The 25,393-nt window shown below is 41.3% G+C and overlaps 1 protein-coding gene across 4 annotated transcripts; it reads right to left on the reverse strand.

Annotated features, from left to right (window-relative positions):
* Positions 1-286: 286 nt before the first annotated feature.
* Positions 287-25,364, reverse strand: MATCAP2 (microtubule associated tyrosine carboxypeptidase 2). Of its 4 annotated transcripts, none has more exons than XR_011092544.1 (8): positions 25,195-25,364; positions 19,682-20,361; positions 9,296-9,439; positions 6,264-6,396; positions 4,765-5,070; positions 4,186-4,283; positions 1,979-2,146; positions 388-528 (listed from the first exon to the last, which is right to left on the reverse strand). XR_011092544.1 is itself a non-coding variant. In XM_068670434.1 (7 exons), the coding sequence occupies exons 1-7, from the start codon at positions 25,217-25,219 to the stop codon at positions 367-369; spliced, it is 1,548 nt and encodes a 515-aa protein (XP_068526535.1). In that variant the 5' UTR covers positions 25,220-25,362; the 3' UTR covers positions 287-366. The 4 variants fall into 4 exon arrangements, 2 of the variants coding, with proteins under 2 accessions (XP_068526535.1, XP_068526536.1); XR_011092543.1 differs by having other exon boundaries at positions 1,979-2,152; XM_068670434.1 differs by lacking the exon at positions 1,979-2,146 and having other exon boundaries at positions 287-528; positions 25,195-25,362.
* Positions 25,365-25,393: the final 29 nt, after the last annotated feature.

A 25,393-nucleotide genomic window follows, 5' to 3' on the forward strand; every position in this document is an offset into this window, starting at 1 on the left:
CAAAAGGAGAATCTCCCTTTTCCCTTTTCTTCCACTTCTAAACCTGGATGGGAAAAGGTAGTACGTTACCAAAGAAAGCATTAAGCACTATGACTAGCCTACAAAATAGAGTAGATAAGTGCTCAGATCACTGCAAAGGAATTCCTAAGCCAAACTTAAAAAAAAATACACACAGAAGAAAAACGAAACAAAACACAGCAGTGTAAAACCACAATGCAAAAGGAACACAAAGGGACATTTTCTGAATTCCATGTATTCTAGGCACCCTTCCCTCCCACCCCACCCCTTTTAAGTCCATTCTTGTAAACTCTAGGAAGTTCACTTCTACACCCTCAGTTTCACAGAGTGAATGGTTGATTAATACTGTTAATTTATGAGATCCTGGAGTTCCTCATCAGTCAGCTCATTGACTTCCATAATCTTTTCCAACTGCTCCATATACCGGGCATGATCTTGCAGAAAGTGCGGTACCCTCACGTTCTCAATCACAGCCAATCCTTTCAGGCGGTCCACGTCCTCATACGAGATCTGCAAAGAAGGACATGGGTTAATTCTGCACTGTAGTCCTGCTACTTCTCTGCTGTGACTCTAAATTGCCTTTTGTAGATGAGAGAAGATTTCAGAGCAGGGAGATTTAAAAGCTTGTGAGGTTCCTTAGAAAGCAACCCTAAAGCATGTGTACCTCAATGGAAGATGTGAAAAAAAGTGTGATTTTAGCAAATGCCTACGTACTTCCTGATTCTGCTTTTGATTATATCAGTGAAAAAACGCATGGAAACCTGAATGAGACTGACCTACAACAGCTGCAGGAATACAGAGGGAAAAGATGGGACATGTGAGTCCTGGGGTCTCTTCTAAAAGAGGTGGAAAGATCGATATGAGATGGAGAAGATGCTGGGCCCGCCACTGAGGAACAGGAAAGGGAGTGGAGACAGGCATGGAACAGGAAGAAGGCAGGCCTGGGCTTTGGGAAAAGCAGGGTGCCAGGTGACCTGAACTCTCATTTGTGTTTTCACTATCACATGTGCTTATGCAAAGCTAAATTAAAATGCACCTCTAGTAACAAACTAACTACAGCTTGGGCAACCTTAAGCATTCCAACCCCAATTTTTTTTTCCTCATTTAATAGGGTACAAATTAGTTTTGCCTCTTGGCATCAAAGCCTTCTGGGTATAGGTGGGACACTTTTAAATTTTTTTTCCAGCTGCTACAAGGCCTACTACTTGTTTTCTGTAACGGAAGCTGAGATTTTTTGCCATAGTCTTATGATTCTACAAGCTAGGACCTCAAGTCTTTGTGCTCCCAATAGCTCAAGCTGCTGCACGTGATAGTCCAGAAAAGTACGAATGCTTTGGCTGTGCAATGCTGCACAGGCTGTACTGCAAACACAGAACCAGTCTCCTTGGGCAAATATCCAGTGTGATGAAATTCGTGTGGTTGTTGCTTGTCTACAAGCTGCATGTGCTGAGGCACCCTACAGACAGGAGCATATGTGCTGGCAAAAACACAAGTCTGGCCCTGGTTACTAACTGGCACGTCCTATTTCCTCACAGCAGGCTTGTGCCAGGTGGCTTGAGAGTGGAGCCTGCACCTTTGAACCTTTTTAACCCATGTTTTTTTCTATGGAACCGAGCACTGCACTGTCAGGGCTCCCTGGAAACAGCCTGCCCTCTTAGCGGGTGGTGGTTCCTCTTCAGAAAAGGATAAAGTAAGCACAGATCTTCCACCAGTGTGTAAGAGACATTGAAGAGCTCTCTGGAAGGATAGGAGAGTCTAATCCAGATCGCTAAACCCACTCCATAGCGGCGGTCAGACGTGGGGTGCATGTCTCACTGGTGATAACGGGAACAAAGTCTGCAAAGAGAATGAATTTGCCTCTGAGCAGACATACAGGCTTTTCTAGCTGCAATAATGAAATGCATCCTGATTTTAAAAAAAAAAAAAAAAAGAACCTGTACGTATGTCCAGGCTTACTCACGTCACTGATTCTGCTGTTTGAAGACGGTGGGGCATTACACCTCGATTACTGTATTTAGAAGTAGATACAGGGGAGCCATACAAGATCATACCATCTCCTCTCAGAGGTGCAGAACCAAATTAGATTAAATATGAACCTTCTCTCCTGTCCAGCTTTTAAATTCCAACTCTTTCCCTCGAAAGAAAAAAAAAAAAAAGACCTTTTTTACCTCATAATTATATTTAGGGGTTTCTACTTTAGCTGCAACCAAGAAACAAGTATCTGTGATTCAAGGTATGGTTTGATTGGGATTGCTGTAATTGCTAAAACACACAAAAAAATGACGTTCTGAGGAGATTAAAAACATAATCTCATCCTACTGTGGCAACGGGTAGTCTTCCTAACCACATATAATTAAAAATATCGTATTAGGTTAAAAAAAAAAAAAAACAACACAACAACAACAACAAAAAAAGAGGCTAAAACAGGCTTACTCAGGCTCTTTGTAACATGTCCACGTTCCTGGAAAACACAACTTGATTTTCCTGGAGTATGTGGAGATACTGGAGTGAGATGACTGAGAGAACTGAACATCTGCTATAGGAAGAAAGGCTGAGAGAGGACTGTTCTGCCTGGGGAAGAAAAGGCTCAGGGGCATCGTACCAATGTTTATAAGTACCTGATGGGAAGGAACAAGGAGGGAACCAGATTCTTCTCTTGCAGTGCTCACTGCTCACAGGGCAAGAGGGCACAAATTAAAAGGCACAAAATTTCATCTGAACACAAAACACTTTTTTTTTTTTTTTTAATGTGAGGGTGGTAAAACACTGACAAAGGCAAACTGTGGAATATCCATCAATGGAGATATTCAAAGCCCTGCAAGACAGCTGACCCTGGTTGGACTAGATGATCTTGAGAGGTCTCTGCTGACTTCAACCACTCTGTGATTCTGAGAGCAGGCAGTGCTCTTATGGATGCATTTCCATTTTGTTTTTACTGCACACTTCTGCAATCAATCAGAGTAGCCTTTAAGTTCCCTTGATTTTTGAGGTTGTAAAGTCAAGCATTTGTAAATCATCATACTGCTAGAATTAAATTGCTTGTAGACCCTTAATATAGGTGCCTTCTGTGTGGATTACAATTGAATCTTCAATTATATGAGCAATGATGATACATTTTTGGAGTGGGTTGACAATACTGCAGTCCCTCCGAAGAGAGCAAGGGATAAAGCAGCGCAGGAAGGGTATGTGTTCAGTACAAATTAGCAGGTAGAAACTGCTTGGAGTTAAGCAGCCTTAAAGGAAAAAGGAAGTTTCAGAGAAAAAAGCTGCAAAGACTTATCTGACAGAGCACAATTTCTTGTAGAGGTTTCTAACTTGGTTCGGTGACTTAAGTAGTTCTGTTCACCAGTAGGGATGTTTCTGGCACTACAGGCAATGCTTCTTAAATGTGGACCAAAAGCCTCTATCATAATATGCTATGCACCTTTATCACCCAGTGAATGCCAAGCAGGCAAAAATGTTGGTATACCAGCTCTAAATGCAAGAGTAATATTAACTTGAATCCTGTTTTATATGACTATGAACCCTGCTTTAGGGACTGGGGAAACATAGCAATCCAAGGAATTGGTTCAGGAACTCTGACAAAGTTTATGCTGTTAGTATGGTTTTGTTTATCATTTTGGGAACAAACAAGCAATGACAACGGACAGAAAATATGATCTGTGAATTTAGAAATAATGTATTCTGGAAAAGACAGACCATGATTTCTGGAAAAAAAACAAACAAACAAACAAACAAAAAAAACGGTGAGAGGAATTTGAGATGAAAATCACAGTATTGTCTTTCCCTTTGTGATGGAACAAGATGCCTTAACATCAATCTGTGAATTCAGATTCTTACTAGGACCACCACCTTATCTAGTACCTGTCCTGCTTGCTCAAGGCAGTCCATTGTACTGCAGGTCAGGTAGTACTCTATAAAAGGAGGAAAGGAAAGTCTGAGAAGTATGACCATAAAATCTTAATCTGATAACTGAGGAATGAGGAAAAGCCGGTACGAATTCTTAGGATCTCAAAATATTTTTAATTTGCAGTGTGTGTTCCAGGTGTTGTATGGAAGAGAGATTTCTATCAAAGTAAAACAGAGCACAGTGACTCATAACTCTTTGCAAGCAGGCTTACTCAGATGATAAAACCATATCCTTTAGGTAAGGAAGAGTCCACTCACCTTTCCGAGGGCTGTCAGAAGGTGGAAATCAATGGACTCCCTATATCTCAGGATTCGGAGGATGCCATCTAAGTACACCTGATCTTTATTGAAACAGCCTAAAATGAAACGATATAAATTGCAATCTGTAAGGGCTTGTTTAAGGCACATTCTCAGAAACTACTGTAAATAGAATCATTTTATTTTTTTAAACTACATTTTTATCCCAGAGTTTGAAAACCTTCCCAAAAACTAACTAGAAGGCTAAACCCACCAGCCAGAGAAAGATATCAAACAGAAGATAGTCTTTGAGAACATCTGGATTGATAATTCTTGTAATACACAGGAAAGGAAGTCAAACTGAATGAGCTTCTTCTGCTTTACTTTCAGCAAAAAATCGTTTACAGATTCAGTTTGAATGTCTTGAAAATGAGCATTTCCAGTCTTGTTTTCAACAGCAGAAATCCTGTTGCTTCATTTCAGGAACCGCAGAGTCCCATTTCTCCCTTTTGTAAACATTTTACTGTGTTGAAGGAGCTCTATGCACATTCTGAAAGCTCCCTGAAGCACAAAACTAGATAAGAGAAACAGGAAACCCACCTGGCTGTGATGTGTCAGTCCACCCCCTCTTGGCTCGTACACAGTAATCCCACCTGGTATTGGGGTCCTTGACAAACTTCCCCACGTCCTGGAAAAGCTGGCTGAAGGACATTTGACTAGCCTGATAGACTGTGTAGTAGAGCAGGGCAGCCCTCCAAAGCAAAGGGTCTTTGCGGAAGAGGACGCTGTGAATGCTCGCTAGCCCTTCTTCTGTAGGGTTAATTGGTTTCAACCCATGTTTCCTTCGTCCGTTCCAGTTGCACCAAGGCTGGCTGTTGTTGTTAAACCCTCGAAAATAATGAGTTCCTAAAAACAAAGGGATATGGGACTTAAAACAGTAATAGCAAATGATTAAAGAAACGTTGATAAATATTGAAGGAGATGCCAATTTCAGGACTCTGAATTGGGCTTGGGGAAAAATTGGCAAACTTTAGCCTAATCTACAAGAGAGAATTTTGTCAGAGCTAGATACATGTGCAATTACTCACCTGCTGACTGCAAAGTGAAACTCCCACAAAATGCCGAATGAACACAAACGTCAGCAAGATTTGAGTTCCCAAATCCATGAAAAGAAATTTTCAAAACTGTCTTGCATGCTGGTTGCCTCTAGCATAGACTAGGTTTTGTGTTGAACAGAAGGAAGTAGAATTAAAGGAGGGAAGGGTTCAGTGGGCAGAAACATAGCCTCTTGAAGCTGACTAAAGAGCCCAGCTGCAGCCTTGGAAGAGGCTGCTGTCCCCTTACGTTGTGAGTAAAGCTGCTTCAAGGCAAACACAGGGCTTATTCTTTAGCTGAAATCCAGACACTAGCCACATTTATCTAGTTTTGATGCACTTAAGCAGAACAGTTTGTAGAAATTTTCTACAGGGCTGGGCCAGCCTTGTGCAATACAAAATCAATGCAATCCTGCACGGATTTAGGGGTCTCTGGGTAAATTCTTCATGCCGAAAGCATGCCTACATTTGCAAGCAATGCAACATAACAGAAACAAATTTGTGAAGTGAAATGGCTAGTGCTGAGGTTGAACAGTCAGACTGTTTGTGTTTCAGTTTTTTAAATCCAAACTACCTCTAGGTCAGTGTCGCAAACAAAACATCCCCAAGCAGTGGCAGCACAGTAGGTATGCCCCGGAGCACAGCCAGGTTAGCATCATCTGAAAGGATTCACTTTGTCTGCTCCAAGATTTCTTTGGGATGTGAACCTCAGTGCAGTGAGCAGGACTAGTCAGTAGACTCGCTTTAAAAGCTCTCTCCTGACCTGACCTAAAATACTAATATACATGAACCCTAGGGACCCCCAAATGGATAATCTTCCTCCTACTGTGTATTGCAGTGATAAATAAGTTTCTCCTTCCCTTTAGCACACCTACAGCATGGGCTCTTTAGACAGGAATGTTCCCTTCTTCTGTGTATATACACTGCTTGGCTGATTACTGCAGAATAAGTACGAATGCATGCAAGTACTCCCCTTTGTCTGAAGAACTGATGTCATGCTCGTACCGATTTCGTGTCTCAGCATCCCTTCCAGCCAGTGCTCTCTCGCAGTGGAGATATTGATAGTGAGAGTGGGGCAGCCATTCACCACTGTCATTGATGCTCGAGAAAGCAGGTCCTCTGTGAGATGGACCACAATCTGAGGATGAGAGAGTCCAGGTATCAGAGCTCTCCTCTCATTCCCATTACTGCTTTATACTTCCCTTTGACCTTTCCAATATTTTGTTTTTGTTTTGGCCCCCTTGCCCTTCAAGGCTCTTGCTGACAGCAACTAACCTACGAGAGACATACCTGACTCTGCTGACATGTTGTAGTCACCTGTGCTTCCGATAAATCCCTCAAGCTTCGGTGGGATTCAACACAGGCAGATATGAGACTGCAAAAGTAAATACGGTAACACTGACTAGTTTTGGGGGGCAACCAGCTGCAAAGTAAACTAGAGAAATTACATTTTTTGAACAGTGTCTACTTATCTTGGTACTATTTTGAACTTAACTGTCTGGAACCTTCTTAGTTGCAATTCTGAAATCACATGGAGGAGGGGGGGGAGCACTGTGTGTTTTGTCTCCCAGTACGTGATGCAGAATTTAAATATTTATTAAAACGCTGATACTGTTTTATACAGGAATGTCATTCTAATTTTCCTGTTTTCTCTTGGAAAATTAGTAATAAAAAAAAATACCTACAGAGAAGGAAATCAGTGCATACTGATAAGTTTTGGTGTTTGAGTTTTAAAAAGAATTTTTAAACAAGTGACTGGAAGGGAGATGGGAAACTCTCTTTGAAGATTAAGCATTTTTCCTTCTTCATGTATTACCTAAAGATAGTCCCCGCAGTACTCCTCAAAAGAGTACCTAAAGGAGAGATTGTTTTTCGCTATCAAAGTTAAAAAAAAGGACCCAGGGATAAAAGGCATTTAGATTTAAAGTACTGGTACCACTTAACTTTATTAATGCTTCTTCAAATGAAGAGAGTGCTTCTGTAATATTTCAGGCAATACTAAATAGACATATTTAACTGTACTTTTTCAAAAAGTTTCATTAAGAAGGATGTAGGATGTTTCAGGAAGGTGCAGCATTCTGCTTCCACGAAGACAAACCAAAACAAACATGAACGCTAAGGGATATAAAAGCACAGCGAAGATCTCAATTGTATATTTTTTTTTCCGATTTCTCCAAAATATAGCTTGGTAACCTCACGCTTAAAAACATAGGTAAAGTCTGGTATCAGTGTCAAATTACAGTCTCCCAAAAAGGTGCAATGATTTTAGCAGTTTCTCCTAGTATTATTACGTTTAGTAATTAAACCTAGTTTTATAAACTGATTCTTGTCTATTTTGTCTATCTCTCATTCCAGTCTCATTCACTGCTAATGATATCATCTAAGTCTTGGACTGTGTCAGCTGATGTTTTCATTTGGAATAATTCTCTTTTCCTACACTCAGTTTTGTCTGACTCTTCCAAGTAATTCAATGTAACTCAGTCAGACATTGTCTAAAATCCTAAGTAGAGGAAATAAGTTTGTTTGCACAGGACTGTAAAATATTAGAAGGTTGAAGTCAGGAAAAAACAGCACTTAAACCAACTCAACCTGTTCTGGACAGTTTTATTCACTGATGTCACTTTCATTTGTGCAAACTCCTATAAATCAGTCTCTTGGGCTGCTGATTATTTTTCTTGGCCTTTTCTTAACTCTCTTACCTTTGGTGTAATAATTTGATACAAGAGAATGGATAGAACTGTCAAATAAATGGGAATGTGCTACTCTCCAAGTAGCTGAAAAAAAGAGGGAAGGAAGGGTGTCGCTCTTGGGTACTCCCAAAAGAGGTTAATTTAAGAATAAGCACATATGAATCAGGAAACAGGCTCACAGAGATGGCTGAAGTATTCACAAGGACTATGCATCATCTGAATTGTTCAAAAATTGGGACAGGGCAAAGCCATGAGAAAAATATGATGTAAGGAGTATTGCAATTATGGAGGAAAGGCTTCCCAGTCGGTCTCTCAGGTCCTTCCATGTGTAATTTCTAAGATCACAGAATCAGAGAAGCATTTAGGTTGGAAAAACTGCTAAGATCATCTGGTCCAACCTTTCACCTAGCACTACTAAGTCCACCATTAAATCATGTTAATAAGTGCTACATCTACACATTTTCTGAAGACCTCCAGGGATGGTGACTCAACTACTTCCCTGGGCAGCCTGTTCCAGTATTTCACAGCCCTTTCAGTGAATAAATTTCTCCCAGTATCCAACCTGAACCTCCCCTGGCACAACTTGAGGCCATTTCCCCTCTTCTTATTGCTCAGTGCTTGGGAGAACAGACCAATTTCCACCTCACTGCAGCCTCCTTTAAGGTAATTGCAGAGTATGACAAGGTCTCTCCTGAGCCTCCTTTCTCCAGACTAAACAACCCTAGCTCCCTCAGCTGATCCTCATAAAACTTGTTTTCTAGACCCTTTACCAGCTTCATAGCCCTTCTCTGGACATGTTTCAGGGCCTCGATGTCCTTGTAGCGAGGGGCCCAAAACTGAACACAGTACTTGAGGTACGGCCTCACCAGAGCCAAGTACAGGGGGACAATCATTTTCCTAGCCCTGCTGGCCACACTGCTTCTTATGCAAGCCAGGATGCTGTTGGCCTTCTTGGCCACCTGAGCACATTGCTGGCTCATATTCAGCTGACTACCCATGAATATCCCAGGTCCCTCTGTCAAGCCTTCCTATCCTTGGGCAGATCAACTTAAGACACCATGTTGGTGTCATCTGCAAACTTACTGAGGGTGCACTCAATCCCCTCATCCAGATCATCGATAAAGATATTGAAGGGAACTGGCCCCAGTGCTGAGCCCTCAGGGATGCCACTAGTGACTGGCTTGCAACTGGATTTAACTCCATTCACCACGGCTCTTTGGGCCTGGCCACCCAGCCAGTTTTTAACCCAATGAAGTGTACGCCTGTCACAGCCATGAGCAGACAGTTTCATTGAAATAAAGAAAGATCTAAATAAAGGCTTCTTTCCTGATCTGGCATATGACTTACCTCACCAAGACAGCCTTCCTTCACCATGTATTTCCTGACGTGATTCCAGATGCGGCTTTTGGTCAGCAAGCTGCCTCCAGTGGCTTGTTCAAATTTTTCATAGCTTCCGTACTTCTGCAGTGTCCGCTCCATAATATTAATGGACTATAAAATACATAATCGTAGCAAATATGCAGGCAGTAAGAACCCAATGTCAGACTGGCATATCCACTCTTTTCCACTCTTTTTTTTTTCTTTTTTTTTTTTTCTGTCTCTCTTATTCTCTTCCATTTATTTTTAACTTGCTGGGAGTCAAAATCAAACTGTAGTCACTGAATATAGGCTGACACACTCTGTAATCAATTTACTTCATTTTCAGACATATATTAATGCCAAAGTACTGAAAAAAAGATTCTGATTAACTTGTGTTGGATCCACATGCATCAGCATGACACCAATGATTATCACTTTTATGAACTAATACCCATTTTCTCTTTCATTTGGGCAAAGTTGCACAACTGCCGAGTAAACCAGATTTAATAGCTCACAAGGACATTTACAGGTTAAGTTGGCAGCATGTTTCTTTTTATGACTTTCCAAAGTATTTTAAAGATATCAACTATTACTGTCATCTTGCTACAACTCTTCATATTTTCTGATTTACAATTGTTGAAACATGATTAAATAGACGTATAGCTATAATTTAAACAATAATATTTCTACCAAAAATGTCTCAACGATGAAATCCTTTGTACCATGGATTTCTGTGTTTCAGAAAGGATGAGAAAGAACAGAAACTTTATCCACAGAACTTCCCTTTAAACCATACTATCTCTCTATAACCCCAAAAAATGAAGAAGGAAAGTTTCATTAGGCAAATAAAGTGATGCCAACTTTAGCTCTCTTATATATTGCTGCTGGAAGAAGTCCCTTGTGGGTAGGCAGCAGAGCATGATGCCTATTATGTGGTCTGAACTTTGCATGTTGAAGATGTTACTGCTGGGGTGTGAAATGCTCATCCCCAATAATCTACTTTCCAATATGTCATTTCACACTCTTCAAGGAAAATGCAGTCTAGAATAACTTTTTACCCAGCAGTAGCTCAGCTACAGGGAACTGATTTTTTTAATAGATGTGATAGCAGAAGCTGCCAGGGATATCAGTGGGAAAAAATATATATATGCGACTGATATTACCTTAAAGAATGAATGTTCTTGCTAAGAAAATACTGCTAATAATGATGGTAGAGATCCTGCAGACTGAATCTCTCTTTACCTTGTACAGTTAGTTATATCCATGCACCGAGCTGACAACACTCTCGTTGTTTCCAGCTATGCAATTCTGGCATTGTCTGATTAGCTTATTGTCCACAAAACAGCCATTCATTTTGTATCTCTCACTGCTATTAAGAATCCCATTCTAATATTTTTCAAGTTGAAACTAAGCAACCTTCAGTAATTTCCCTGAGTAAAGCTGTAAGTGCTGGTAGTTATGATGTGTTCTTATGGTCCTGTATCTCTTTGATGAAAGATAAGTTACCTGAATGCCAAAGAAATACTGCACTTAATTTAATATTTCTTTGTCTGCCTCTCATACTTGATATTAAATTTGAAGGGCCTCCTGGTCAGTTCTTTTTTGTTGTTGTTGTTTAGAAGAATAAAGAACACCTGGGTCTCCCAAGCCAGTTTTTACTGACAGAACCCTCCTCAGCCATGGGAGCAAAATGCATGGGCTAGGAAAGATTAATACTGAATCTGAAAATGAGGTACAAGCAGAAACCTGCTGCAAACATCACCTGTGGATATTCCAACAGCTATCCCGCTAGTTCTTCAGGGACAGCATAGCAGCACCATGATGCAGCACTAACACAACTGGTCCAGAAAGGCAGAGTATAGCCAGAGCATGACTACAGCACAAAGAGGCTCACAATAAAGCCACTTGGTGTTGTTAGATGAAACCTATCTCCCCTCGCTGCCTCCCATGGCTGCTACTCCCTAACCACCCTATGAACTGCAGCAGAAGTTCAGGCTTGTTAGGAATGTACTGCAGTCATGCACTAGACCCACCCTGAGCAAATTCGGGATTGTAATGTCCTAACCCAGCATCCCTGAGATGATGTCCCACCAGGAGGAACAGCATGCCACCACTCAGCCTTGTGGCGTTGGGCTTGTTCTCAGGATCCAGCCCATCTTGGCAGCTGGCCCCTGCACTTGCTGAAGTTAGGCTAAGAACTGGATGTCATGAAGAAAGGCACCAATGAGGAACATGTTATCTTTTCTTCGTGAAGTTTTCTTTATAAGATCAGGTGCCTGAATGTCTGACCAGAGGTACCATAAAGAGCAGAATGCCATGCCCTTGTAATGCTTGAGCCACCCCATTCACTTTGGTTTTGCCTCTCCCTGTTATGACACTACTATGCAATGAAAACTTCAGCATCCTTCTGCAACTCAACAACAAATGGCATTTTTCAAGAATGTATCGAAATAGAGGATGCACCCTCACCTGCATCGTTCTACCTCCCCACTACTGTTGACAATTCAAATAGGCTCGGTGCCATTATTTTTACTGTTACTTCTGTTAATTAATCACATGGAAATATGAGTGTGGAGAACTACACATCTGTACTGAAGATTTGTGATGCAAATGGTATTTCAGTTCCCAGTAACCTCCCCATACATTAGGTCTTGTATGCATGCATAGTTGTGGCAGGGCCTAACATATAAATAAAGTTTAGAGAGATTACTGCATGTCAGTAAGTAATTCATTTGCTTGTGAATAGTCAAGTTATAACATCACACATCATCTAAAAATGACCTCAGACAAATGAAGCAAGATCAGCATCCAACTTAAGTATTAAAAGGAGGAATACATGAACCCATAATGGAAGGCATAATATTTCTGAGGACTAAGGACAATTGCTTCTAGCAAAGTCTAGGATGATGGCCTAAATGTAGAGAACAAAATCAAGGAAAATCTAGTTCTTAATAGCTTGTATGTTTTCCAGATTTTTTTGTTCCTTTTTAAACTGAATTATTATATACCTGTTGTTAACTTCTTCTGAAAATCTTACAGTTTGCTTTTTTTTTTTAAAAAAAAAAAAACAAACAAAAAAAGTGTTTCAGTATCTCTGCACAAGCTGAGGTATTTTCCAACAAAACCCATGGTTAAAGAAGCAAACCAAAAATGTCTGACCACTGTCCCAGGAAGTTTATTCTCAGCTGGCCACCTGAGTAACTCATGGTTCTTCAGTTCTTCAGTTTCCTTTGTAAGGTGCCAGACCCCTAAGATATTAACTGCTAGGTTTTGCGGTGTACCTGGTTTCCCTGAATAACTAATTACCTTCATTTGCTCACTGTGAAAGATGTTATCTCTAAATTAATCTTCTGGCACAAAATTTGTCTTCATTGCTTGCTGAGATTAAATTTCAGTGAAGCTTATTAGATTAAACACACTTAAATTCTTTGATGCTCAAACCCCTTCACATGTGCACCTGTAATTTCCATTCCTAAAGTCTTGCTGCCCTGCAGCACTGTATTTTGTCTCCCAAACCTCTTCTTTTTTCCATCTCTATTCACAGCCAACCCTGTCTCTCAGCCATGGATTCTGGTAAGGTCTCCTTCAAGTCCATTGAGATGCTGGAAGTGAAGTTTTGAATGAAAGTTACTAGGTGGTTCTGTTAGCTGAAATTACCTACTGGTTGTTAAAAGACTAATTCTGTCACCAGGAAGAACTTCTCTCATGCTGCTTGGCAATAGGGCTGTGGTCTTTGGCCTGTGTGGTCAAGCCATCTCCTACAGAGCTGTGTGGAAACCTGTTTGCTACGAGATGGCTGAGGCGTCCTGTCACAACTATGTCAGCTTCAGAGCTGTAACAGTAATATGTTGCTGTGATTAATAACACTTTTATAAAGATGATAGCCAGATAAAGAAGCAAGATGTAAGGGGGCTGCTTCAGGCTGAGTTACAGTCCAAACCTGAGCTGAAGCTCTCCCCCAAGGCCAAAGGCAGGGAACCGCAATTCCCCAAGCAGCTGAGACATGTCTTTCTGCATTCAAATGTATTTTGTATGCTTGTATAAAGCGGCACTTCCCTTTAAAAGTTTTCAATAACGGGATTTAAAATGCAGTAAATCCTGTGGGTGGAAAGGTCTGGCTTTAAATTCTCTGAAAGTTGTTCAGTGCAGGAACGGATGCAAGGACGAATGCCATTTTCCAAAGCAGCCACAATTTGGTCATTTCTGTTTTCAGGGATCTTAGGGCACCTTTTAGAAAATATCCAACACTATGTGTTTCTCCTAAGAAATCAAATGTAGCCAGAAATAATGGCTCAGGTGCTGGAATGGATCCATGCAGTGAGCTTAACTGCTGGTAGGCCTGCAGGCATGACCCTGCCCTGGCTGAACCAGCCACCTCAGGTAACACCTGGCCTTGACTGAAGGGTCCCACAGCTCCTGTGTTCCCAACACAAGTGGGAAGGAGGCCACTCTGGTTTGGATGAGGAGTGCTTAGCCATGAGAGCACGAGCCATGCCTTGCCATTTGCCCTCTGGGCCAGAGAACTGGACCAGGATTGTTTTATTCATGAGTATGTATGTAGCCTCACAGTTTCACTGACTGCTGACTGTGAGCAATGTAGAAACTGAAATATTTGAGAGTAACAACTAAATTCTAGATGTTTTTGAATAGTGCCTGATTATAAAATCATGGAGTGAGTCGACAAATGGTTTGGAAATCATGACTCCTGTCCTCCACTTAAATTGCATGACGGACTGAACAGGTCTTCTTAACATTATACATATATATATATATATATATATATATATATATATATATATATATATAATATATATATATATATTATATATATTATATATTATTGCAGAGAAGCAGGAACACCAGCACCATTGCTAGTGGAAGAGAAGAACCTTGGCTTAGATCCCACCAAATACTCCGCAGAGAAAGGCTGATCATCACACGTCCTCTCCCAGTCAGGACTGCTCTCAGTCCTCACACAGACGCCACAGGAACAGAGTTTGGCCTGCCTCTAAGCAAACCACATGTGTGAGGACCAGGTCAGTTTTGTATCAAACTGTGTGAATTAAGCTTTTTCTATAATGTGATGCCAAAGCCTTGGATGGAGAAGAAACAAACAGGAAAAAGATGAGTGAGATGCACAGACTGAAGGAGGCTGAGAAAGGCAGCAAAAGATGAGAGCTAGGTTTGAAGAAGAGAAATCAAAGAACCACAGAATCATAGAATGGTTTGGGTTGGAAGAGACCTTAAACGCTCATCTAGTTCCAACCCCCTGTCATGGGCAGATACACCTCCCATTAGACCAGGTTGCCCAAAGCCCCATCAAACTTGGCCGTGAACACTTCCAGGGATGGGGCATCCACAGCTCCTCTGGGCAACCCGTGCCAGTGCCTCACCACCCTCTGAGTGAAGAGTTTCTTCCTTATATCTAATCTAAATCAACCCTCTTACACTCATTGTCGTGTCACTACACTCCCTATATAAAGTGTCACTCCCCACCATTTCTGTATGCCCCCTTTAGGTATTGGAAGGCTGCTATAAGATCTTCCTGGATCCTTCTCTTCTCGCGGCTGAACAACTCCAGCTCCCTCAGCCTGTCTTCACAGCAGAGTTGCTCCAGCTCTCTGATGTTCCTTGTGTCTCTCTTCTGGACCTGCTCTAACAAGTCCATGTTCTTCTTACGCCGATAGCCCCAGAGGTGAACACAGCACTCCAGGTGGAGTCTCATGAGACGGGAGTAGAGGAGGACACCCACCTCCCTCCATCTGCTGGCCACACTTCTGATGCAGCCTGTGATATAGTTTACACACTTCTTGAAAAGAGCAGGACAAATCTGGAGCTGATCAGAGTAGAGGAGGGATGGAGAACAGCATGTCTAAGGAAGCAGAAGACTGCCGAAACCATTTAAGAGCAAGGTGGCAGTTTCTTCTGAACATGAAAACTCTTAAAAACAAGTGTTTGAGAAGGGCGTATAGGCTTTATTAACCCATTCTCTGTCTTGCCACTGTTTATAAGGACAAAGTACTACTATGAGATGCAGCTTTGTGTGGGTTGGTTTGGCAGTGTTATCCCAGGGGACTCTCCTTAGTTGGCACACAGATTTTTTTTAAAGCTACCTCATCACAGCAAACAGTGAGAAAATAAACAATGTACATACATTAACCTTCTGCTCGGCCCTCTGTAACAGGAAACTCCCTGGTGCTGAAACCCAAATACCAAGGCAGGTGGCAGGAGTTTGGCAGCCAGGAGACCCACGCTCTAGTGCCTGCCTTCAGGCACTCTCCTAAACTCTCCCCAAGCTGCTTAAGGTTTTTCTTTCAGACAAAATCTGTGAGACGCATGAATCGACAGCATAGTGTCAGTAGCAGGCTTTCAGAGAAATATTCCCCTGAAAAAGCACAGACCTACTCTGTCTTCTCCCACTTCAGACACTGTTGATTTTGATGCTCGCCACAACCACCTCAGGTGATGGCGTTACCTGAGGGGAAAAGGTTTGAGATTTTTAGCATCCTAAAAACAACCTGGAGCCCCTCTCTTGGGATTCTGCAGCTGTCTGAGTTGTCAGGTGTTGCAAAAACTTGCTAGGAAAACCCAGAACAGGATGCAAACTGTTGCCTGTTCCAGCATCCAACAATGAGCTTCTTTTCCAGCCTCTGGGTCAGCAGAAAGCAAGGTGCTGATCTTGCCACAGTTCCTAGGGCCAAAGTAAATTCTCAAGCAACAGGGAAAAGAACAGAGCAAAAGGACTACTTGGTTGTACCAGGTCACTGGTTAGGAGCAATAATCCCTGTTCTTTTCATTATTACCAAAAATGTCTGTTTGAAACCCTCTTATCACTACCAAAGAGTGCTAAAAGAAGCAGCATTTACAAGTCCCCTTGCACAGCAAACTCTGCTTACGAATACGAAGGTAATGATACAGAAGCGCTAATGAGAGCAAGGCAAGGCTGTGTGTAATTATCAGGTATAGGTTTTGGTGGTGTTGGCTTTTTTAATTGTTTACAGCCAAGTAGCTCTCTGAATCCTAAGTCATCCATGTGCAGTAATACAACTTAGTTACTTGAGAGCTACTGTAGATACATGTACCAATAAGACATGCTCACAAACTGTTCAGGGCAACCAAATTAGAAAATGGGCTTAGTGATAGAGAAACCAGCTCTCCCCAATTTCAGAAGCAGCTCTGCTACAAAAGGCTTGCAGTCTCAGATGAGATTTGTGAGACAGACAAGGCTTGCAGGCACCATTGCTTTCTTCCCTGCACTTCTTATTTGTGTGTAAGCAAGGCGAAAAACCTCCTGGCTGCATGCTTGGGTAACAGTAAGTGGTACCAAATGGAACTTGTTAGGCTGATCAACAGCCATAAACTGGTGGCTGCACCTCCTCTTTGGGTGCAACTGGAAAGGAGGGAGAGAGGTAAGTGCAACTTTTTCAGGATAGCATATTTAGGCTGTAGTGGTTGGGGGGTTGTTCAGTGTTTGCTTTGGCTCTTCTGCATGCTTGCTCTCTGTGTGATGAAGAGTATGTTTTAGTTAATCTGGATCTGGCAGATATATCCTTAATGAAAAACTTTTCAAGTACTTTGTATGTAATTAAAAGTTAATATTCATCTGGTTTTTGTATGAGGTTGCGTACTGAAACAAACCTATGTTCCTACTGTAGTACCACTTGGAGACTTGGATGGCCCCATCACCTTTGCACTGCACGTTAATATGCTTTATCTACAAATCTTAGTTTCGGAGCAGGTTTGGTTAGCAGCAGAAAATGACATGCCTTACAACTGAGTGCTCGTTATAGCCAATACATACACATTCTTGAGACTTCAACATGCTTTGTCTGTGACATGAGCTGAATGCTGCGAGGGGTTGCTGTGGTCAGTGTCTTGTCACTTGCCCTTCCAGCTCCACCTACTTGTAGGCTACCTCTACTAATAACTTATGTGTGCATGTAATACAAACAGAATGTGGCATAATTAATTTATTTATTAATTCAAAATTGCTATTTTCTTATAAGCACAAGGGAAAAGGATGTGCAACTCTTTTACAGGATGGATTACTCCTTCAACAAAATGATTTACTTTAAATGTGTACATATTAACAGCTTTCCTGCCTTCATGTGAAGTTCAAGAAATGCAGGTGTTCACAAGCAGATTACTTGATGTTGCATCTTCTTTGCTAATTTTAGTTTAGCAATCTCCAACTGTAAAGTCAATTGCTCTGCAAACACTGGGGAAAATTACTTCTAAATACACATTTCTACCTATAGCACGTGTGCAAAAATCAAAAATATTTTGTGTTAATAACAACAACAGAGGACAAGAAGTTTGAGCCAAAAGAAAAGCAAATAATAATTAAAAAAACCCTACAATGCACAGCTGCTGCGCTGACCTTGACATACAACAATAAAAGAACCATTTCTGAAACTCTAGAGGTGTCAATCAAAGTGAAAAGCTGCAAGTCTACATATTATTTTTTGTTATTCTCAGGTTCTCTAAGAGCACATTTTGTGTGATTCATGAAAGAAACTTATTGTGAAGAAAACGCGGTGAGTTAGGGGGAGAAACAAAGAAATAGAGCAAAGTATAGAAGTAAAGACACTAGAATTACTATTTTCAAATGTATTAGTAATTCAAAAATGTTTACTGCATGACTTTGAAATGACAATTGATAAAAGGGGTGTACTGTGCCCAAGGTTGAAAATTTTCTTTGATTTGACTAGAGGCCTGGGGAAGTTGGGGCTGCTCACAGGCCTGTGCTTTTCCTTTTAGAGAACTGTTAATGGTTTGCAAATCCATGTTGTTCTTTGCCTTCTTTTTTTTTTTTTTTTTCTTCAAGGCAGGGTAGGGTGTGACTCATTTTCCACAAATGTTGCTGCAATGCTATGTTAATCGATTTCACAGATATGCACAGAAGCAGAGAGGAAGATAGGAAAACAATCTATTCTAGTGTCTTAGCAGGCACAGCTGTGGGTAAAAATACTTTGGAAATGATTAAAAATCCTTTAAAATTACAATATGTCAGGTTTTGATATTATTTAACTAAAGGATCCCAGAACCCCACTATGAAATCGGAGAGTTCTGTCAGAGAAAAGCTGTTTTTGCACAGGTATTAGTCATAGAAGAGCAAGCATTAAGTTTCTGTAAGCACCATTTGTAGATAGGTTAGGAATAATTTCATTTCTGTTTGCAAAAAGCAAAGCTTCCTAAAATAACTATAGTCTCCAGTGAAAGCCAAAAACCTAACGCAAAACAAAATGTTAAGGGAAAAGGATGACTATATGCAGTTGTGATCTTATTGCAGACCAAAATCTGATGCAGTATTCTTTATTTTCTTTCAATTCATCTTTTCTGAATCTTAACGCTTTCTATGAGATACCTGTGTATTTCTTCAGATGAGGAAAGCATGCATGGAAAAACATTAGCACATTAGCAATGAGAAGAAGTGAATGCTTGTACAACATTTGCTGATTAAAATCTTGATTCGTGCTGCTTTTTCTGGATAGTAAATTTGCCTGAAATGAAATTCAAATATGTATGAAGATGAAAATTTCTAAAGCTAGCTGTAAATGAAAAAGAGAGAGTGCCACCTGCTGGGCTTACAGCTGTGTTAAAATTGCTTCTTCAGTTATATGATGTGCAGGATATTGTTCAGTACTTTTTGGAGCTGAAACATTTAAGAAATGCTTTTCTTGCTAAAATTTGATAGTAAAATAAATAAAATAATGTTGGGGAATCACTCACCCTTTTTGATAATGAATATTCATAATGAGGATGTGGTGGTTTTTAATTTATTTTTTTTTAAGAAGGATGAATCAGTGACAGGCTTGCTCCATAAAATCATCCATCATGCATAAGATCATTTTAAGGCTACTTCATTTTAAAAGGGATAATTCGCATTAAATCCAGTTTGACAAATTATTGTTGATTTGCTGTTATCTATGATTAATGTCGCTAACAATATCAAGTAACTGCCCCCCACCTGTGTAACCAAGAGGACTTCTACACAATCTTTTTCTCTATTTATTAAAGCTTCTTTATGCTTTGTTGTTGTTGTGTGGTGTTGTTTGCTTTTTTTTTTTCTGTGCTACATCTGCTTCACTGTTTAAAAATCTTTCTTGCCTTAAAACTGTGTTTCATGTAAACCCCATTATGAGAAACTGTGCCTTTATTCTATCAAATCCTTTAACAATTAGGCAGACTTTCATTTTTCAGTCAAAAAAGACTGAGTTTTACTGTTGTATTCTCATTGTTGATGCATTTTTCAAACAGCATGTAAGGAAAATGAGGATGAACAACTTTCACCTGCTATAAAGCCAAATGACATTTTGCAAGTGCGGAAGAAATAGTAAAGAGTATAAAATGAGGAAAAAAAAGTAACTGTACCTGCTTAAGAAATCTGTCAGATGCTTGGCTATGTTTAGCTAACACATTTGGCAAAGCAGGGTTTGCATATTCAAATTGAGGATTGTATGTGAAATCTGACTTGAAGAATTTCATTTTCTCCTTCTCCACATTGGAAGGCTTGATTGCAGTTAGTAGACAGAGTTTTTGGCCAGAGACATCTCCCTCTTTTCCACAGCTTTTTGGTGACTGGGATTGCTTTATCTTTGACTGATTGAAATGCCTCTTGGCTCTACTTCTGGGTCGAGGTGGCAGTCCTACACTGTTACCTGAAACTGAAACAGTGTTTGCAAACTTCATGCTGTTAGACCCCAGGCTGGTGATGAAGATGGAGGGCTGCCTGTTTGTGCAGCACCACCCAGCGCTGGGCAAAGGCAGTGGGCCTTGGATTTTGCAGTGCTCGCTGCTCCTCAAGGTGGTAGAGCACTTTGTGGCTTTTCTGTGTTTCTTGTGGTGAGCGGAGGACTGCTTCTGAGCGTAGTGTTTCTTCTCTTCTTTGCTCTGAAGAAGGACATTGTAGCTGCTGGTTCCTGTTGTGAAAGTGTTCTTAAGGACTCCAGGAGACAGGTGCTGGAGGCTGTTTTCATTATTAATGTTCACCTTGTGTTCTGGACTCAGGATTGATTTCTTAGAAAGCTCTTGCTTAGGCCAGTGAAGTTTTTCTGCATTAAAGAGGGGGGGAAAAAATCTGAGAACATATTTGACTGTTTCATACAGTGACACTCATCTTAAAGACTCAAAACAACAACAAATGAAACGCACAACTTGTCTTAACTGTAGTCATATCATGTCAATCTTGACTTCTAGACAAACGGAAGAAGTCTGCAAGCGCATCTAAAGAGAGGCTTGTAAATATGCAGCTAAACAAGTGTTTTATGCTTGCACCTCCATGTATAGATGCATGTCTTGCACGAGGGCAACCAGTTTTCAGCAAACAACCGACCTTTCTAAAATGGGGTTCTGCGCATGGCTTTACCTATGTGCACAGTTACACTTCTGGCTTTAAGCAACATCTGATCTTTATCATGCAAGGAAGGCTTTTGCATGGATAAAGAGTAACTTTAAAAATCAGAAACCACCATGTATCCTGCCTGCATATTCACATGCAGATTTTCCACAGGGGTCTGTGCTGTGGTATCAGTAGTCTAGTAGGCAGGACCTGACTCGCAGAACTTACTCTCGCTAAGGATGAAAACGGTAGAGTGGGCCAGCCACAGCAGACAATTTGCAGCACCATACAAACAGCAGCATGAATTTAGTGTGATAAATTAGTAGGGGTTTGTTCATTGTCCTTGAGAATTTCAAGAATCTACTGAGGAGATAAGGTTTCACAACTCATGGCATTGTAACATGGGGACAAATGAGGAAGGGGGGTTGGGTAAACATCCTTGTTAAAACAAAGATTTTGTAAGATACCACCCACCCACCGCAAGACATCCTATTTTGCCCCCACCTGAACACAAGCACAACTCACCGGAGGAAGAACAACAAGCCCCAACAACAGACTGCGCAGCTTCAGAACAAGTCTCGACAAGTCGACAGGTCTCTACAAGTCGACAAGTCTCGACAAGCCAGAACTTGAATGCTATAAAACAGCGACACTGGAAAGGGGAAGTTGCGTGCCGTGGTGGAGCGGAGACCCCAGCCGCCCAACGCTGTTTTGCTTGTGTCTTGTGTGTGTGAATGAAACATTAGCAAGAGATCATTAAATGCCTCCAAGGAAAATAAGTCAATAGTAGTTAAACTCAAGATCTATTTTCACAGGAAAATTAGGTTTTGCTCCCAACGTAAGCCCTGTGGCAAAGTATTTCACGCTTTTGGAGCTGTCAGTGTGATGTTAAGCTTGCATCGCCCAGTTCTCCTGCCTGAAGGTGCTGTTCTGCAAAGCGAAAGGACAGAGGTCCTGTTTGCATGAGCACACAATTCTCTAAGTATTGCAGGATGAGAATCCTTACTTTTGGAGGACAAATGAAAGGCAAGGTTTTCACCATGTCTGGACATAGAAATATTAAATTTCTGCGCATGAGACTTTAATTTCCACTTACATTTTTGTCTACAGAAGCAAAGTGCATCTTCTTAAAACATAGACAATAAGATAATGTAATGTAAACAGCAGTAATGCTTCCCCTTCTTTAGTAATCAATTCTCAGAAGCCACTAATAGCAGAGGAGTGAGCCTTAAATTGCCACCACATACGAACTAATTTGAATTAATACAAGTGTGTATAAGAAATGAATTTTTTATTTCCTAGGAAACCACTCAAAAATGACCTTAAATGGGACCCCTCCTCTCCCATACCTCTCGCCCCCAAGCTCTTGTGTCTATCTGGTATAAAAAGCTCCTGACAGCAATCTTTCAGCACTCAGTAGTATTGTTGGGCAGTAATAAATACACGTGTCTGTATAACCTCTGATTATCATAAGTCAGGATTCTCCTGAGCTCTCCCTGGCAGGCTTTGCATGCACATGATTGCTACCAAAAATGTTGTCCCCCAACTCTGTATGTGCCATCTTTTACTTTATACTAGCAGTTTTATAGCAATGTGCATTTCTATAGCAAAGGGCTTTTAAGGTGCCACACTAAGGTGGTTGTAATTCACCTTCTCCCAACTGAAGGAGGATACTGTTCGATGTGTATTTCTGCTGGAAATCTAGAATCAACAGAAAATACATCAGATTTGGGAGATCGTACCAGGTAACACCACAGTTCTCACAGAGGTCATACATGTATAGCCACTGTTTCAAATTCTTTCACTGGTTCCTGTGGTCATCATTGTTTTACAACTAGAAAACTATATTTGAGACAATGTCAACCATGATGACTATGTTGCCACACACCAAGCTTCTAAAGTTCAGCTTTGAATATGTCAATTTAACCAATAATAGAAATTGTTTCAGACTACCTACAGACCAGACATCATTACCCAAACAAAAAACACGCTGTCTTCTAGGAACCTCACTTTACTAAACTATATTTAAGAGTTTCCAAGGTCCAAGTAGTGGGTGGTGATTGAAACAGATATTTTTGTATTCTAGATATAAAGCCGGTTCAACCTATGGTCTGATAATGTGTTTCAGTGTTTTCAAAAAGTGACAACAGCTCCTACCGCTGTAAGGCAGCCGGTGGATCACCAGCCCGTGTTAATCATGCAGACTGGATAGCAGTGATTTGCAGCTGTTACAGGATGCCTTGAGAGGTGTCAGCAGATTACCTGTAAGAAGTCTGCAAAAGGCAACTTGGATGCCATTGTAGTAAGCTATAGCTCTATGCTGCATATCACACTACATTTCATATAGGTTTTATCTTTCATATCTCATCCCTGTATGTTACAGCTGTTCTGAGATGTATATATATTATTTTCTCTGACTTTTTACATTTCAGTCTTGACAGCAGACAACAACAAAAAGCACACACCAATGACTTATGCACACAGATTCTCTTCACTGATCTCATCTCCAAATGCTCAAAAGTCACAAAGCCCCAAGTCCTTCAACTATTAGAAACCAAAACTGACATAGTCTCTCCTAAGACTTTCCCAGCATGCTTACTTCCATTTATTTTTATCTTGTTCCTCTCTGTAACAACACAGTAATAATTCACCAGGATCTAAATTTTTACTGAACCAAACAACCAGCCAGGTTTGGGAGTGGAAGGCAATAATGTAGAAGGAGGAAAGGGGCAGAAGAGCTGCCTGTCCCCACTTTAGCATCAGTAGGGGACCAAAAGATGGAAAGTCCTTTCAGTGGAAAGTTGGTCTGTCCTAGGCCAGGGTATGATTCTGACCCTGTTATGAGCAGCTGCATTTGGCTTCAGCCACCCCATGAGGTGGGTTAGCAGGGCAGAGCACTGGGCAGAGCTAAATCCCTCCTGTCTGGGTATGGGGCCCTGCACACGAGCAGGACCACCTCCTGCTCTAGCCCCAACCCTGTCATTTTCAAGGTACCTACTGGAGCTGGCGATGCTGGGCTTGCCACATACCACAGATGCCAATGTCTGATGTGTCACAGAACCACACAAAATACTACTGGAGAAGGGACATACCCCAAATCTGCTAACACAGGGTGTGTGGGATCCACAGATCTCCTCTTAATTCCGTGCTAATGAAATACTTTGCATGTCTATGTTGCACACCTTTTATCCCATCGTGAGCTTTGGATCTTGTGGCATCACACACTGCCTAATCTTGTCAGAGGCTGTTAGAAAAATATGTTAAATTTTATGACAAATTCAGAAACTAGGTTATATCATTGGTTTCCATTTCATGTGTTGAACTAATACTTTATTATGTTGATAATATGTGTAATAAGAACCCCATGTAAGATTTTTTCTAGATTTTGGATAGCATTTTAGAAAAAAATCTTCCTCACCTAGACTACTGGCTTGTTACTATCCAAATGGATTCAAAAATAGGTGGCATGAGGTGAATAATGACATATTTGTGGGCACAGATCTCCATCTGCCCAGCTAGCCATGCTCTAAAAACATAGAGAGCTCGTGTTTTTTTAGCACCTGTCACTCAGGTTATACCTGCATAATGGACAAATCCCTTCCAAACTGCAAGTGTGCTTTTTACAGCGTGTAGCAGAGATGTTCTTGGAGATGCGTGCTTATCCTTGGAATGTAATCACCTGAGACACTGCTTTAGTTTTTCAGTTCAGTGTTACCATTTTAGAACGTGTTTGAATTTATTTTTGCCCCAAATGAGAAAACACTTCCAATAGCTCAACTTGGATTTTCAAATGCAAATAATTTTTGATCTGCCTACAAATAATAAGAAAATAGCAAAGTCTGAAACTGAAAGATGAGAAGAAAATATAAGAATATGACAAGTAAGATTTCTCCTTTGATATATTTTGCAAATGTTAAATTATGTTACATTTATCTTCAGTATCCAGGTGAATAGATTACAAACCTACACTTAGTTCATTAGCTCTAGACGGCATGGTTTGGGGGTGCAGAAAGGTTATAGAAAGCATGTTCTGCAACAAACAGGCTATGGAGAGGGCTATGCATGAATCTCTAATGTCCCACTGTCTTTCAAATGCTGCAGGCTTATTTGTGGAGTAGCAGAATCTGACCAAAGTTTTGTGGTAGCATCTGTTCTTACTATTATTAAATGCCTTTAAGGGTTACAAGCACTCATCAGTTTGAAGAGGGAGAGTCAGGCAACTTGTACTTGACAGCACTGGAAGCTCTGCCTATAGCAACTGGAAATTATTTTGCTATAGGGCCAGCTCCTGCAAAAAAAGACTGGTGCTGAGCTGTCTAATGCTTTCGCACCAAGACATTCAGTAAACAGAGCCCGTGCCATGCTGGGAATGTTGAAGTGCCACCTAAGACCTTTTTTTTTTTCCAAAAAAATATCCACCTCTTTGCTCTCCTCCTGCAGCAGCGCATCCGTCCCGAGGGCTGACTCTGAGCAGGATAAACCTGAGCTGCAGCCCCGAGGACTGATTTCAGGATCCCACCCCACGGCCCCCCGGGGCGATACTCACCGGTCACACGGATGGACTCCAGCATGGTGCCGGGCCGGGAGGAGCCGGGCAGCCCCCGGGGGCTCCACCCGGGCCCCGTCCCTGCCCTGTCCCCGTCCCTGTCCCCGTCCCTGTCGCGGCCTGGCCACCGCCCCGCAGGAGCCGCCCCCGCCGAGCGTCCGCCCTCCGCTGCCGACTACAAGTCCCAGCATGCCGCGCG

The sequence above is a fragment of the Anas acuta genome, chromosome 2, assembly GCF_963932015.1.
Source record: "Anas acuta chromosome 2, bAnaAcu1.1, whole genome shotgun sequence".
NCBI lineage: Eukaryota > Metazoa > Chordata > Aves > Anseriformes > Anatidae > Anas > Anas acuta.

Coding starts and splice junctions, on each gene's coding strand:
- MATCAP2 (XM_068670434.1), bottom strand. CDS start 25,219: ATGCTGGAGTCCATCCGTGTGACCG. Junction 20,362..25,194: donor GGAGTCCATCCGTGTGACCG/GTGAGTATCGCC, acceptor TCTTTAATGCAG/AAAAACTTCACTGGCCTAAG. Junction 5,071..6,263: donor GATGCTGAGACACGAAATCG/GTACGAGCATGA, acceptor CTTTGTTTTTAG/GAACTCATTATTTTCGAGGG.